This window comes from Suricata suricatta, chromosome 16 (assembly GCF_006229205.1).
Source record: "Suricata suricatta isolate VVHF042 chromosome 16, meerkat_22Aug2017_6uvM2_HiC, whole genome shotgun sequence".
Lineage (NCBI taxonomy): Eukaryota > Metazoa > Chordata > Mammalia > Carnivora > Herpestidae > Suricata > Suricata suricatta.
The window spans coordinates 5,856,683-5,872,632 of NC_043715.1; the positions used below are offsets into that span (position 1 = coordinate 5,856,683).

The following is a 15,950-nucleotide window of genomic DNA, read 5'->3' on the forward strand; positions in this document are numbered from 1 at the left end:
GCTCCAGATCCCTTGGCCATTTTTGTTTGCTCTAATCCATGGATCACTTCACTCTCAACAGCCAGCATTTTGTCCCAGGGCTGCCCCCAGATACTAGAGCTCACTTTGCCCGTGGGTGGCCACGGAAAGCCACACATGGTGGGGATTTAAGCCTCCCCTCCTCCCCACCTTGGAGACAGGGGTGACAGCCCTTAACTAATGACTGACAGGTGTGAGGGCATTGGGACTATAGTTCCGTGGCCCCCAATGGGGACGGCTCTTGTGTATGATCCCACTGCCTCCAGATCAGCCCAGGTGACTAAGCCAATATGACCCTCAGCCAACCTCCCTTGAGGCTGCACTCCGGCCTAGCTTCCTCCCCTTCCCTGCCCATTTTCCACACTCCAGGACCAATGTTCCTTGAAAACCTTCCCAATAAAGCCCTTTCACTTAGATCCTCATCTCAAGTCCTGCTTCTGGAGAACACAGTGGAAGGCAAGCTAGATTCGAATCCAAGCCCGTCAGACTTCAACATTTTCCCCACTGTACTGTGACGGAGATGCTATTAGAGTCCTATAGGGCTGCTCTTCACGAATTTCACCGCCATTTAAAAAATTGAATGGCCACTGTGGTTTATGATGCCTTGAAGACAAAATACGACATTTCAAAAACTCTATGCTTGCTTGTTTCTTCTTACTATAATTATATGTCACTGAAACAAAAGACATGAATGTTTTAGCAAATGAAATAAGGGACTCAAAGAAAAACGTTATTTATTTGAACTTGTCCTTGTAATTTTCTTATCTCGGGGTCCATAATATGCTAAAATAGACTTCATCTTTTTAACATGCTCTCTTCTTAAAATATTTTCATTATATGAGGAATATGGCTGCACTGGAAAAATTCTAGGGGGAAAATAAATCCAAGTGCTTGAATTCTGCCATTCGCAGTTTCCTTCCAGTGTTTCCCTATCCCCGTGACATGGGTGCAGATGTATTCAACCACCTGGATCCCCTGGTCTCCCGCTAGCCTTGTTTTCCATTTTGTGACACGGTCCTGTGGTTTTCATCTTTAATGCTCGTCCACTGTGACACCCGGGGGACAGACTATAATCTGTCACTATTCTTATTGCCTTTAATATTTCCGATTATAAACCTCCTAAGTATGGCCTTTTGTTTGGCATCTTCCCTTTTTCCATATTTCAGATTATTTCTTTAAGAGAAATTTCCAGATCTTGAATTATCAGATAAAGTGATAAAATGTGTGGCTTTTGATTTACACCGCCACATTTCTTCCAACGCTTCCCCCACCGCACTAAATGCGCACCAAGTTACAACACAAGCCAACCTGAACTAACCGATCGCATTCCTCATGAAAAGGACAAAGAATTTTAAGGGGACATTTCAGTCACCCTTAAATGGATGCAGCTCCTTTCTTAATCCTAAGCTTTCTAATCGCTAAGCATTTCATGGGAGAATTAGTCACTGGGCTTGAGTTCCTAATTGAATCAGTCATTTTACACGCATGAAACGCAAGTCAGGACATTTCAATGGCTGATGTAGGCTAACTAACTGACTTGGGTGTGTATCTTGTGCATTTCAAAAGCAGAGGATAAAGAATATTCATAAGATAAATAAGCAAGAGAGAAGTCCTGTTTTCTCAGTTACCCTGAAGCTTGCCAGAGTCCCTAAGATTTAGTATTTTTATTTATCAGCCTGAGAAGTGCTGCTTCCTGAAATGGATTTTCCAGGAATATTTAGACCTCCAAGAGATCATGTCCCATTAGCACCAACTACAGCATCACTGTTATTTTTTTTTTAAACATGCTTCATTGTTCTGTCTTCTTTCACACGACTGGGAAAGTACCATAAATGCAAACCTGGGATCATTCTGAAGACCATCGGTGCTTGTCACTACGCATAGAACAGAGGATATTAGACTGTGACAACAGCTTTTCACCCAGCTGATCCTGCAAATTCAAGTGAAAAAGTGGAAAACCCACCGAGTCTTTCAGACGCATAATTTCAGGGGATAGCACACATTCATGTAGATAAACATCCCGTTGACCAACTGTATTTTCTACCTTTCATCTGGTGTGTGTGTGTGTGTGTGTTTTCCATTGAAGAAGCTTCTTTTCCATAGCACTCCAAAACTCCAACACATGGCAACTTGCATCTTATTTTAAGAGAGAATTTCATTCTTGGGTTAATGTAAAAGGCAAAATGGATAGGTCACCTTCGAGCCCACTTCTCAGTGGATTGAGAAGGTCCCTGATTGACTTGCATGCACACCCCAAATCTGCCTCCATCCCACCGGATCCCAGCCTCGAGGCGATAAACTCCCGGGAAAGATGCCTCGTCCTGGCAGGACTTTCTGGGACAGGGTACCGGTGGCTAATCCTAATTAAAGCCCTATCCAAGTTCTAACTTCACAACCGAACAAACCAGTTTTACAACACCGAGGAATCTAATTTGGCCTCACACTTGCAGTGGAAAAAGAAACACAAAAGCAGAAAAAAGCTGGCAGCTGAACTAACAAGCTACTGCCTTCCGGACACACTGCCAACTTGATCCAATTAAGAAACATTAGCGGTCTAATGACAGATTTGAAGACAAAAGCCTCACATGAGACATGAGTTTCTTGAAAGCAGCCAGGCAAACCGCAAAATTTCCAACCTAGATAAGAGTCCTTCCGATGTTTAACAAAATACAGTGCGGTGCAAGGCGAGGCTGACACTGCTGCACATCTAAGGAATAAGAGCCCAAGCCTAGGATGCAGCCAAACATTAATCTCAGAGCAAAGTTCCATTTAAGCCTAAAGAAACCTACAGAGCTTTCCTGGGCACAACAAAACACATGAGAAGCCATGGGTCTGCGTATCCCTATTTAGCCTGGGAAACGAACAAAGTCACAGCTTAGGCGCACTTCACCTTCCCAGTCCCTCTTACCACCAGCCCGTTCAAGTGCATCTCGTGAAAAAAGCAAACCAAAATACTGTAGTGAGAGATACTTGGGGATGCCGTTTCATTTACTCCATGCCAAGTATTTTATCTCGAAACCTAATTTGAAAAAGTGCCACTAAAGGCAAGGCAAATGCCAGACCCTGCTTTTGAGTGAGACTGTAGTACCGTCTGCTTACCTGTGATCAGCACCGCCTTTTGATCCACAGGTAAAAACTCCTGGCTAGAAAAGTAAGTACACATGAGGAGACAGGACAGGAGGAAGAGCATCAAGCCCCAGAAGAGGGACGGGCTGAACAGGTAAGCCCCTCCCCAGAGGCCCACCAGGCAGGCCACCTTGCTCCCCACCTGCCCTGGGCTCTTCTTGAGTTTGCAAAGAACTATTCCCAGCGCTGCGGTGACAGCCAGGCACAGCCACATCATGCCAGAAAAGGTGCTCATTCTCAGAGACGCCCAGCACCTCTGTGTGCTCGGGACCAGTGAGACGAGTGGGCAAAGGCTGCCTGGAGGCAGCCTGGTTTATAGGAACAGAGAGGCAAGGAGGGAGGAGGAGAAAGAACCCGCAGCACGATTCGGATGAGCATGGATTAAGCACACTCACACAGGCACGTATTTCCTGGTGGGTCATTGAGCCCGAGGAGCAGTTTCCTATAAATACCAGAGATCTTCCCATTCCGCAGCTCCCCCAACGACACCTGACACATGAAAACAGCACATGACATGTAGACGTACTCACCCACAACAAACAAACACACACACGTTTGGTTTTTTTCTTCTCATGACCTCTGGAGAGATAACCAGGTGGATAATAATTGACAGGATTCAATCCGAACAGTGAATAAGAAGACCTTTAGCTCACAGGAAAACTCTTCCCCTGCTGGGGGAGTGACGGTCTGTCAAATTCTTTTTCTGACTCGGGTCTGTGTGTGTGTGTGTGTGTGTGTGTGTGAACGCAGGCAACCAGAGAGGTCTGGAGGATCTGGAAGGAAAAGGCTATCCTGCGTTTGCATTTCTTCCATCCATCTCCCACTCTGTCAGACTGTCAGACTGAAGTGTTGAATGGAGAGGAATATAAAACACAGAGGAAGAGATTCTTGGCAGATGAAAAGTGTGCCAGTCTTGCCAGAGGGGAGGTATGCCAGGCAGAAATAACAACAATGGTAATACAGGGGTGGTTGGGTGGCTCAGTTGGTTAAGCATCCGACTTCGGCTCAGGTCATGATCTTGTGGTTCGTGAGTTCGAGTCCCGCGTCGGGCTCTGTGCTGACAGCTCATAGCCTAGAGCCTGCTTCAGATTCTGTGTCTCCCTCCTTGCCTGCCCCTCCCCTACATGTGCTCTGTCTCTCTCTATCTCAAAATTAAACAGTTAAAAAAAATTTTTTTTAAATAACAATGGCAATACAACTACCACGGTCACTATCTAAGGGTACCTTTTTGTGCCAGGGGCCACATTCCTTCACCTATTTATTCATTCTCTTTATTGAGCTCTGCTCCAGGCATTGGGATTTAGCAGTCAATGTCCACAGTTTTCTTGGAATACCATGGCCTTAAGAGGTAGATTCTGGTTTTGTAGTGATTTTACAAGGGAGGACACTGAGGCATAGAAGGTCAAGAGACTTGCTCAAGGTCACACAGCCGTGGTGCCAAGCAGCCTTGTTTCAGCGGCTCTGAGCCACTCAACTGCCTGCTTTAGGCAAAAATAAAAGACAATCAGCATGTTATATACTAGCCTCTCCCTGTTTCCACTTTGAACTTTATGGAACACTTCGGGTGGGTATTTACATGCTCATTTGCAAATAGGGAAATTGCAGCTGGAAGGAGTACTTTCCTTTTACAAGCGCGGCGGCTCCCGACCACACCGTGACCGCACGGTGACTCGCTGGCTCCAGCGCCAGCTCTCCGCAGCCTTGACACCCTATGGACCACCAGCGACAATGCGGACAGCCCCAGAGGGCACCACTGCTGGGCTGGGTTGAGGGCATGGCTTCTGTGTGCTGACACCTGGCCGGAAGCACGCCGAATTCTGATAAAGGCTGGGTGTGGGCATATCTGGAGGGATAAGAAAATAGCTCACTCGGAGGTCAGATGACCGGTTTCCAAATCTACCCTGAGCTCTGTCACTTAGTAACTAGAATGTCGGGTGGGTGACTCCACCCCTGCAGGCCCCTTCTCAGCTATAAAATAATGGAAATATCAAGATAAAAGCACTTAGCTCATCCTGCCTGGCACACCAGAAGGAACCTCATAAATGCTGGCAGTTCGGGCTCTTTATTAAGAAAGGAAGAATTTCAGGAATAGAATAAAGTACCCAAGGAAATATATACTTGTCCCCAAATATGGCTGAAGTTAGCATGTGCTGAGGGACCAGGAGTACGGCAAGGGGAAGGCAGGATGAGTCTATCATGTACAGAGGTAGAGAGAATTTCGGACAGGGAGTTGGGAAAATTGTCCCTGATCTCAGATGAGCCGGGCTCAGCCCGCCCAGTTGTAAAGACAGCCTGCCTGGGCTCCGGGCTATCTCCAGGCACACGGGGACCAGGAGGGAAGGAATAATGTGTGGACCTTACCATATGTGATGACAAAGCCCTTAAAAGGGTCTTGTGTGGGGCCATGGCACCTCTTGTGTGCCCGCCCAGCCACATGGACCTCTGAGGTGGGGAAACACTGCTGGCTCCAGGCCAGGAGCGTCCGGGTGAGGATCTGGAATTCCCTTGGCTAGACCTGAGGTCTCCCTCTTTGCATACACCCCGCTCCCTCCTGTCGGCTGTGTGCACATCCCAGGTGTGGGCCGCTCCCCTGGGCCCTGTCGCCTCCCCAGCCCAGGAGGACTCAGTCAGACCAGCACCGATGTCAGATAGTTTTCTAGGTGAGGGTGCGGGGCTGGTGATAACTCCTGGCTGGGCGCCTTCGCACTTTCTCAGTGGCTCCCACCCCGGGGCTGGGACCAGGCACCCTGGTGGATTTTCTGACGTGTGCACACCCACCGGAGATGAAGCAAACCTTCTCCAGGCAGCGTTCCCCAAGGTTTCTCAGCTGCTCAGTCTAGGGCTCCCAGACAAAGCTGCCGTGACAGGGAAGTCTAGGTAAAGATGTCCCTTGCCCTCTGACAGGGCAGGGGGTGCACATATTAGGAGGGTGAGTTGTAAATCCTAACTCTGCCACTTCCTAGCTCTGAGTGAGGCTCTACTTCCTCTCCTAAGGAAAGGGAACCCAGCCCCAGGGTTGTTTTTAAAAGTTGAAAACCCGAATCTTGCACTTCGCATGGCGCTAAAGCCACTTTTCTCTTGGCTGGGCGCACTCACAGCCTCTTAGCCCTTTTCTCCTGGGCAGAAGGAGAACTTCCTGCCAGGCTTCTTCTCACTCATTTATTTCGTCATCCAGTTGTCACATAGCTCTCCCCGTGCCATCCTGCAGACGTGTGCTTAAACGTCCCTCCTCAGCTCCCAGCCCGAGTACCTTCTATCACCGCCATATTCACCCCTGCAATTAGCTCCATTCATAATTCTGAACCTACTCTGTTTATTTTTAAAATTGTTCTGTCTCAGGGGCGCCTGGGTGGCTCAACTGGTTAAGCCTCTGACTTTGGCTCAGGTCATGATCTTGCAGTTCCTGAGTTCGAGTCCCGCGTTGGGCTCTGTGCTGACAGCTCAGAGCCTGGAGCCTGCTTCGGATTCTGTGTCTCCTTCTCTCTCTGCCCCTTCCCCACTCCCACTTCTCTCTCTTTCAAAAATAAACAAACATTAAAACATTTTTTAAATTCTTCTGTCTCCCCTACTAGACCATGAACTTCGTGAGGGCAAGAGCCTAATCTGTTTTTTGGTTTTTATTCATTATGAACCAAATGCCTAGGCTAGTGCCTGTCCCTTTGCATGTACTTAGTCAACATTCATTGAATGAATAAAAGAAGGAGTAAAACTTTACAGAGTGCGTTCTAGGTGGCAGATTCTGTACCAGCCGTGGAGGAATTCAGCAGTGAGTAATACGGATCCAGTTCCTGACCTTGGGGAGCGGCTCCTGCAGGAACCGTGACTAGTGGGGATGGAAGGTGGGGGGAGAGGAAGGCTTTTTACCAGCTGGGAACACAGAGGACCTCGGGCTCTAAGTCCATCTGAGGGCTGTTCTGCCTCTGAATGAGAACCTCCTCCATCTGGCTTCCTCCGTCTGATTTGTACCTCCTTTTTGTCCCCATCATTTTGTTTTGGAGCTACCCTTGAAGCCATCTTTGCTTGGAACTGTCTCTCTCTCTCTCTCTCTCTTTTTTTTCCAAGCTTGTCCCTAGCTTTCCTGGGGGAGGGAGTCATTTGCAACAAGTTATATTCCTGCTAGCTGATGATGTCAACAGGCCGACATGTTGCTTCCTTCTGCCGACAGAGATGCCTTTTGGAAGGCACCTTCTGAAGACAAGATATCCTACCCAAAAAAGAATTTCCCAGCCTGGGCCAAATTGAACAAACAAACTAACTAACAAAACATTGCTGAGAATCCTAGAATGAACACTTTTTTAGAATCTGTGGTGCCATACAACTTTTTTATTTTAGAATAGATTTACAAAAATTTATGAAGATAGTGGTTTTATGTGGTCATATACATATACACGTGTATATACATATATATACGCATGCCGTATATATAGCATATACAGTAACCATAGTATATAAATATATGACATATTTATATTATATAATTTATATTTGTATATTACATATTTGTATATTACATATATAAATATATATCCCAGTGAATGAAAAATAATGACAACAGCCCCTTGGTCAAGAGGGAGAGCATCGTCAGCAACCCCCCAGAAATCTCTGTCATGTTCTCTCCCAATTACCATCCTTTTTCTCTTCCTTAAAAGTAACCACTATCCTGACTTTTAACAGTATAATTTCATTTTGCCTACTTTTTAACTTGTATAAATAGAATCATGCAATATTAGTATCCACTCTGTCACTCAACACTACATAGATTTATCCATGTTATACGAATGAGTGATCTTCGTTGCAGAATCCAGGGCTGGCCAATTACAGCCTGTGGGACAAATCTGGTCTATTAACATGTTTTGGTAGATGAGGTTTTATTGGAATACAGCCATGCTGATTTAGTTACTTATTTCTGTGTCTGTTTTCCTGCTACCATGGCAAAGTTGAATAGTTGAGAAAGAGATTGTAAGACCCGAAAAGCCAAAAATATTTATTATCTTGTTCTTTACATAAACATTTTCTTATCTCTGCTATAAAGCATTTCTTTGCATAAATATACCTCTATTTATTTCTCCACTATATTAATAGACAAATGAGTTTTTCACTTTGCTGGCTCTCGTGATTAGCACTGCTGTAAATATTCTTATAAACATCTCTTGAGGTACATGTGTACCCATTGTTCTGGGGTACATTCAATGAAATGCAATTGTGGAATCCATGGCATATGCATGAATTCAACTTTAGTGACACTTTTTTTTTTTTCAAAATAATCACACCAATTCCATGTAGACTGTGAGAATGCCAGTTGCTTCACATCCTTCCTCAAGTTTGGTATGATTGGGCTTCTTCACATTAATCAGAATATTCTTAATTTAATAATCAGAATATTTTAACTATTCTGATAGGTCTGCAGCTGGATCTAATTAAGTTTTAAATTTCCTTTCTCTGAAGACTAATAATTTTGAAAACATTTTCATGTATTTATTGGCCACATGATATACTCTTGTGAAGGGTTTTATCAAGTTTTTTCTAATCTCTAGATGGATGATTTTTTAAACCATTGTTCTTTCTAAACATGCATTTAAGGCCGTACTATATATATATGTATATTTTAATGTGTATTTTTTATGAGAGAGAGAGGCAGAGAGAGTGGGGAACAGAGAATCCAAAGCAGGCTCTGTGCCGACAGCACAGAGCTCGATGCGGGGCTCGAACTCACAAACCAGGAGATCGTGACCTGAGCTAAAGTCAGACACAGCCAACTGAGCCACCTAGGCACCCCAGGCTCTATTTTTAAGTATGTCTGAGCTGCATCCCCCATCTTTGATATGTACTATTTGCATTACTGTTCAGTGAGAAACATTTTCTTTATTTTACTTTTTAAAAATTGTAATTCAAGTTAGATGACTGAAAAATATTTTATAATCTCCACTTGGATTTGTTCTTTGTTATGTGGGTTATTTAGAATTGTATTTAATAATTTCATATAGAAAATTTTAGTGATATCTTAATGCACTTTCTAGCTTCATTTTACTCATGTTGAAAAGTGCATTATGTGTGATTTCAGTCCTTTGAAATACCTTGAGTCTTACTCTATGGCCCATCACACGGTTGATTTCTATAAATGTTCACATGTGCTTAGAATATATATTCAGTGATTGGTCCCACCATCCCGTGCATATCAGCTAGGTCTTTCCTATTCCTCTAGTTTCAACTGTGCTGTATTCTTGTATTTCAGATATGTCTTTTCAAAGCACCACATACTAGCATACATTTTTTACTTTTCCAGTATAACAATCTTTGTCTTTTAAGTAAACAACTTAGTTCCTTTACATTTAATATAAGTATTGATATATTTAGTTTGAAATCTTTTGTTTTACTCTTTGCCTTTTATTAGTCCCTTCTATTCTACATTACTTTTTTTTCCTACTTTTTAGACTTCCTTTGAATTAATCATTCTTTGTTATTCTTCCACGGGCCCCCCTCATTGCCTTGACAGTTGTGCACTCTGTGATTCTTTTAACCGTTACTTAAATAATTTCTCAAAGTCCAACATGAGTTGGTATTTTTGCTCCCTTGACCTTTGAACCCTTGCACACCATTCCCCACCATCTCCATGTATATGGTATAGTTGTCATAAATGTTTATTAATTATCTAGATATGTTGAATCCCACAGGATGTTTTTATATTTGTTTTATACAGTCAACATTAATCTAGACTTTCCAACAAAGAAGTTACTCTTTTGTGGCTTCTCATTCCTTCCCATATGTCTACACTTGCCCCTGAGATCATTTTTCTTTAGGTTAGGTGCTAGTGATAAAATCTCTGCTTTTGTTTTTCTGAAAATGTTTTCATTTCATCATATTTGAAGGATATTTTCACTTCAATAGCATAGGATTTCAGGTTGGCACTTGTTTTCTTACAGTATTTTGATGCCTTTGAGGAGATATGTTTTATATTTCATCTGGCTTTATTGGATAAACTCTCAGGAAGACAGTGATCCTGATCATCTTATCAGCCATTACCAGAAGCAAAGTTCCTAAGTCTTTTTAAAACCTGGTAAGGCTCAACCTTCCCTGTGCTTGTAAGATATTTTATTTGTATCAAAAAGGAAACCCTGTCAAATCTGATGTTATTAAGATTGGGTCCACTTCCTCTTAGCAACACATCATGGAAGAATCTAAGTGAATCTTCTCATAGCTTTATAAGTGCTAAAGCAAGGCACTTCATAAAATATTCATTCATTCATTCACCACATATTTGCATTCCAGGTGCAGCTCAAAGCATTGAAAACACAACAGTGAATAAAATGACTTGGTTTCTGCCCTCACAAAGGAACCTAAATTCTAGTCAGGGAGAGGGATCAGTAAATTGACAATTACAATATAGGTATCAGAAACATACCTCTGGAAACCTTCTTTCAAGCTGATGTTAATCATCTGACATTTCTGTACCTTGCCAACAATAATATCAAAACTGACCTTGTCAAATCCCTTGCTGAAATCCAAACTCAGTGTGTTTACTCAGTGTGTTTAGAGTAATTCTAATCTGACATATTGTTTTATTGATCAGCCATGTTAGGTCCAGTAACTGTCTCTTCCTCTTCTAAGATTACCCAAGCCATTCTTTTCATAAGAGTCACGATGAGAATCGATTCGCCTCTCCTCCGTGGTTTTCAGAAGAAATTTTCTTTCTCATTTTGAAAAAGGCAAAAATTGGGAGCTTAGGGCTTGCAGAGCTCAGAAGTGCTTCTCAGAGTAATTAATCCATGAATATGCACATGACATCAAAGGTGTCTGTAGATAAAATCCAAATCTGAATTTTAGCATTATAGAGAGAGTTATCCTACCTTTAAGTTTGGAAGTTTCTGTGCTGCAAAACTCCTCCTCTGTAATCTTCTTGAAAAATCTTTCATGTGATTCTTGCTGATAATTTTCTGGGACTGTAACTAAATAATTGGACTGCAACCAAATAATAAAATTGCCCAAATTAGTACTTCCCAACTTTTGTACTCCATAGATCAGTGCAATCTTTTCAAAGGAGAGAGGTACACATTGAATCTCCACTATTTAACTTTGCGAAGTGAAAATGCACTTAAAAATCAACTATCAACCGTCCACAAAAGAAAAGATATTTTAACACTAAAGGAAAGTGGACAGTCTCAGAATAAAATGTGGTCTCTTATACTGAATAAATTTAACTTTATGAGAAACGTCTCATATTGTCCTCATTTTCCAGAGAGCACCCGAGAATGGTCAAAGTTTTCTCACTAATTGGAAGCAAGCAATGGATTGCCTTTTGGGAACCAAAGTGAGAAAGGGATAGGGCCCAGCTCTTGAGACAATAGAACTTCACACTCATGAGACTTAAGGACGAAGTTAGAGATTCTGTTGACAGGAAGTGGCATGCTAAATCCTGATATTTTATCTCTGATCTTGTTTATGGATTCGTTTCTTTCTCTTCTCAGCACTAACCACAGCAAAGAGCAAAACAGTGTCAAGAATGAAAAAGTGAAACACACACACATTAGCTTACACTCATTAACCCATTGTCTTTGCCTCCCATACATTGTGTATCAAAACAATAACACTCATAAAGAGCCAGCTTGAGAGATCCCTGAGATCTACTTTGACTTATCCACTTATTTACAGACAAGAGTTCGCCGCCTAATACAGCTCTACTGCTCACAAATACATTAAGGAGTCAACGTGTATAAAAATCTTTCTGCCCATGTATCCAGATCTCTCTCCTTTCTTATTCTCCCTTAAATGTCTTGAAATTGATGTACAGACTCTGTCTCTGTCTGCACTTCCTTTCTGCCCTCTTGGGAAGGACAAGTGTGAAAATTCTACCCTGAATAGAGGGGGATAATGGCATGAATGCCCCTCAATGACTAAATGAGTGGTTTGCCAGCTTCTTCCTGCGGCAGAAGGAAGGGCTGGATCTCCTTCCATAGCAGTCAGCCATGCCAGAGCCACCATTCCGTCAAGGCGCTGATGATAACATGACTTCTGGATGCAATTATTTTTTTAAGTTTATTTATTATTTTTGAGAGAGAGAGTGAGTGAGAGCATGAATGGAGGAGAAGCAGAGAGAGAGGGAGAGAGATACTCCCACGCAGGTTCTGTGCTGACAGCTGGTTCAGGGTCAGTCTCATGAACTGGGAGATCATGACCTGAGCCAAAATCAAGAGTCAGACGTTCAATCAGCGGCCACTCAGGAGCTCCTGGATGCAATTCTTAATAGTAGCCACTTTTCACTGGTCCATTGTGAGCTGACGGTCATCCATAAGTACAATCTACTGATTCTCATAAGCTGGATTCATTCCATTTAAAGGATTACCTTCAGAGATTATAGCTTTCCTCTCTTCTTGGCATTAAAATACCTTTTAGGGAATGAAATGGTAGTGATAGGATGTCACAGTTTAGTTGTTGTTTCTGTTTGGATGCCCCTACTTGGCAAAATTAAAAGCTGGCAAGCCTATATGTGTCTCCAAGTTTTGGTCTGAAATCTTACCAGTTTTCAAAATTCAAAAACCTAGGAGTCTCACTAACAGACAATACGGTAGCTTTGAATTAGCTAAGTTCTGAAATGCAGCTCTGCTATTTATTTGACTGTGTAAACTGCCCTCTCTGCTCTGAGCCACAGTCTCTCACCAACAATGGGATAATAATTCGTACCTCATATTGGTTATAAAGATAATATATGTAAAAGCCCTGGCATATCAGAGTTTTCAATGGCAGCCATTATCACAAGAAACTTCTTGGTCTCAACAAAAGCTTCTTTCTTTCAGCTTCTGTCCCTTTCTTCTTGGGACTTACAAATTGAGAAGAAGGGGCTGAAGGCAACCGAAGTACAGTTTGGCATGGCTTCCCTCATGTTGTCATGGCTCCCAGGCTGCAAGTTCACGAAGGAAACACACTTGCATCTGTATCTCCAGAAGGGAGATTAAATCTAGGATAAGTCTATTAGAAAGACAGCATTTCAAAATTTCAGAGCACAGCTGAATACCAAAAGTAAATTACACCATAAGCCAGATGTTCCAGGAACTTCTTTTCCATTTTTTGTCTTTTGCCTGAAGGGAAAGTTTTAGTTCATAAAGAAAACAATGAGCAGAAATTGCTATTGCAAAATTGTTCATGGTTATTTAAAATGAGCCCATTTGAAAATAATCAAAGATGTGCACGATGATTTATAGAGGAAGTTGTTCATTTCAGTGTTATTTATCATATGTAAAACATAGAAGCATCCTAAATGGCTAACCATAAAGGATTTGTTATATAAGTTACAGTACTTTCATTTGATGGACTGCTATATGGCCATTAAAAATCATGTTGTTGAAGAATATTTAATGACTTGGGAAAATGTTTGCAATATTTTTTGAGCAAGGAGAGCAGGTTACAAAGGAGAATATACAGTGTGATCATATTTTGTGTCCTGATAACCCAGGTATCAGCCAGAACTTTCTAAACATTGGGATCCAGATAACATTGGCTCAAATTCCTGATCCTAAAGTCTTGCCTAGGTTTCTTCGAGATCTTAGGGACCTACCCTTCCAGAGTTCCTTCTGTGTCTTGTCAGTCACTGCTTCTCTCTACCATTCTGGACTCAGTCTGAAATTCAACTTCTCTTTCCTGTTTGCAAAACATAATGTATAGCAGTAAAGTCAACTGTATTGAAGTTCCTCCTAATTTTAATGACCTGGGAATTGGGCCTGGGAGAGAAGGAGGTGTGGAGGAATCATGTACGTCACTGTAGTGGGGTGAATAGTGGCTCCAAAAAGATACGTCCATGTTCTGACACTGTGCACTTGTGAATGTGACGTTATTAGAGAAAAAAGGGTATTTGCCAATGTAATTAAGTTAAGAATCTTTATTTTTTCCTTATTTTATTTTTCCCTATTTTTTCTTTTTTTTATGATGAAAAAAATTATATTTAGATTTTACCAGCCGTACTCAGTTTACATGATCCCATCTTTGTTGGCAACATCCAAAGCATTGTCGTTGGAGGCCAGTGTAACATACGTCTTTTTCTCTCCATTGGGCCTGATCAGGGTGTTGACCTTGGCCATGTCACACACAGCCATGTGATCTGGGGCTTAGCGGTCTCGACATCCACAATGAACACAAGTGTGTTGTTGTCTTCTATTTTCTTCAAGGTTGACTCGGGAGTCAGGGGAACTTGACGATGGCATAGCAGTGAGCTTGTTTCCCTGGGGCATTCTTTTGAAGATATTTGGGCTGTCTTCAAAGACCCAGTGTGTTGGACTGTTGGAGTGTGAGTGACCCGGGGATCTAATTTTTTGTGCCTGTGCTTTGGCTTCTGATTTGGAAGGGTCAGGGGCTTCCTTCTTTGCCCTCAGCACCATCTTCATGAAAAGAAGCTCAAGATCTTTAGATTAGATGATTCTGGATTAGGATGGATGCTAAGTCCAATGACAGGTATCCTTATAAGAGATAGAAGATAACAAGAGAGAGGGAAATATGGGATGAAGCCCATGTAAAGATGGAGGCAGAAACTGGAGTGATGTGGCCACAGCCAATGAACGCCTGGTGACTCCAGAAGCTGGAAGACACAGAGAAGGATCCTCCGCTAAAGGCTTCAGAAGGAGCATGGTCCCACCCACACCTTGATTTCAGACTTCTGACCCCCAGAACTATGAGAGAGCACATTTCTGTTGCTTAAGATAGTCAGTCTGTGGTAGTCCGTTATGGGGGCCAACATGACCTCACAGTGTGTAGAACAGTGACAGGAACTCTACTAATCTTGAGCTTCTCCCACTCTTTAACCCCCTCCTCTTCCTCCTTCCCTTACTGTCACACTGCCATCAGCTTCTCCTCCCTCTACCCCGCAGAGTTAGCAGCTCACGGCCCACTCAGGTCCTGTTCCCAACACACAGGTACCAGAAGCAGATCACAGCATCTCAGCGAGGGAAGCCTCACCCTTCTGGTAGGTGAGCATACTCACATTGGACTCCCCTTGACTCGGCTCTTTGGTTCAACCCACATCCAATCCATCAAGGAATCTTGCTGGCCCTACCTTCAGAATAGACCCACTACCTGACCACTCCGCTGCTGCCAACCCGGTCCAAGCCGCCATCACCTCTCACCTGGATTGCAGCAACCGCCTCCTAATAGATCCCTCTGACTCCACCCTCATCTCCTTCCAGTCTATCATCAATCCAGCACTAGAGAAATCACTGGATAACCTCAATCCTGTCACATCGCCCATCTGCTGCAAGCCTGCCAAGGTCTCTCCATGTCACCTGGAGTCAAAGTCAAAGCCAAGATCCTTAAATGGCTCCACAGCTACATGTTTTGTGCCCTGTAGCTCCTGGACCACATCTCTGACTTCTATCTCCTCATTCACTCCATTTTAGTCACAAGGGCCTCCTTGTCACTCCTCAAACATACTCCTGCCTTGGAGCATTGTCCCAGCTTTGCCCTAGGCCTGGAAGACTCTCGTCCACTTGCCTAATTCCCTGGCCTCCTGTATTTTCTTGCTCAAAGGTCTCCCACTCAGTGTACCCTGCCCCCACTTTCTTTCCCCTTAACAAATGCATGTCAACAATAACAAATTCTACAGTTGGTCAATCTATTTGCCAAAAGTGAAATAATTATTATGAGGGTGCTGATATATTTATTTAAAATGAAATATGAGAAGTGTCTGGGTGCTCAGTTGGTTGAGCATCTGGCTCTTAATATTGGCTCAGTTCATGATCTCATGATCATGAATTCAAGCCCCACATCAGACTAACAGTGCAGAGCCTGCTTGGTATTCTCTGTCTCTTCTCTCTGCCCCTACCCTGCTC

At 43.0% G+C, this 15,950-nt stretch overlaps 1 protein-coding gene and 1 long non-coding RNA gene across 4 annotated transcripts in view; one reads left to right on the plus strand and one right to left on the minus strand.

Moving 5' to 3' along the window:
• Positions 1 to 3,494, minus strand: part of HSD17B2 (hydroxysteroid 17-beta dehydrogenase 2) — an 84,594-nt gene extending 81,100 nt beyond the window's left edge. Inside the window, exon 1 of one of the 2 annotated variants that reach the window (XM_029925232.1) lies at positions 3,118 to 3,494. In XM_029925232.1, the coding sequence (XP_029781092.1) occupies positions 3,118 to 3,379 (262 nt within the window). In that variant the 5' untranslated portion in view covers positions 3,380 to 3,494. The remainder of the gene's footprint in view (positions 1 to 3,117) is intronic. The other variant, XM_029925234.1, reaches the window with a different exon arrangement.
• An 11,464-nt stretch (positions 3,495 to 14,958) lies between these two features.
• LOC115279631 lies at positions 14,959 to 15,716 on the plus strand. 2 transcript variants are annotated; one of them, XR_003903543.1, is made up of 2 exons: positions 14,959 to 15,088; positions 15,185 to 15,716. It is a non-coding gene; the product is annotated as an uncharacterized LOC115279631 (long non-coding RNA). The 2 variants fall into 2 exon arrangements; XR_003903542.1 differs by having other exon boundaries at positions 15,309 to 15,716.
• The last annotated feature ends 234 nt before the right edge of the window (positions 15,717 to 15,950 follow it).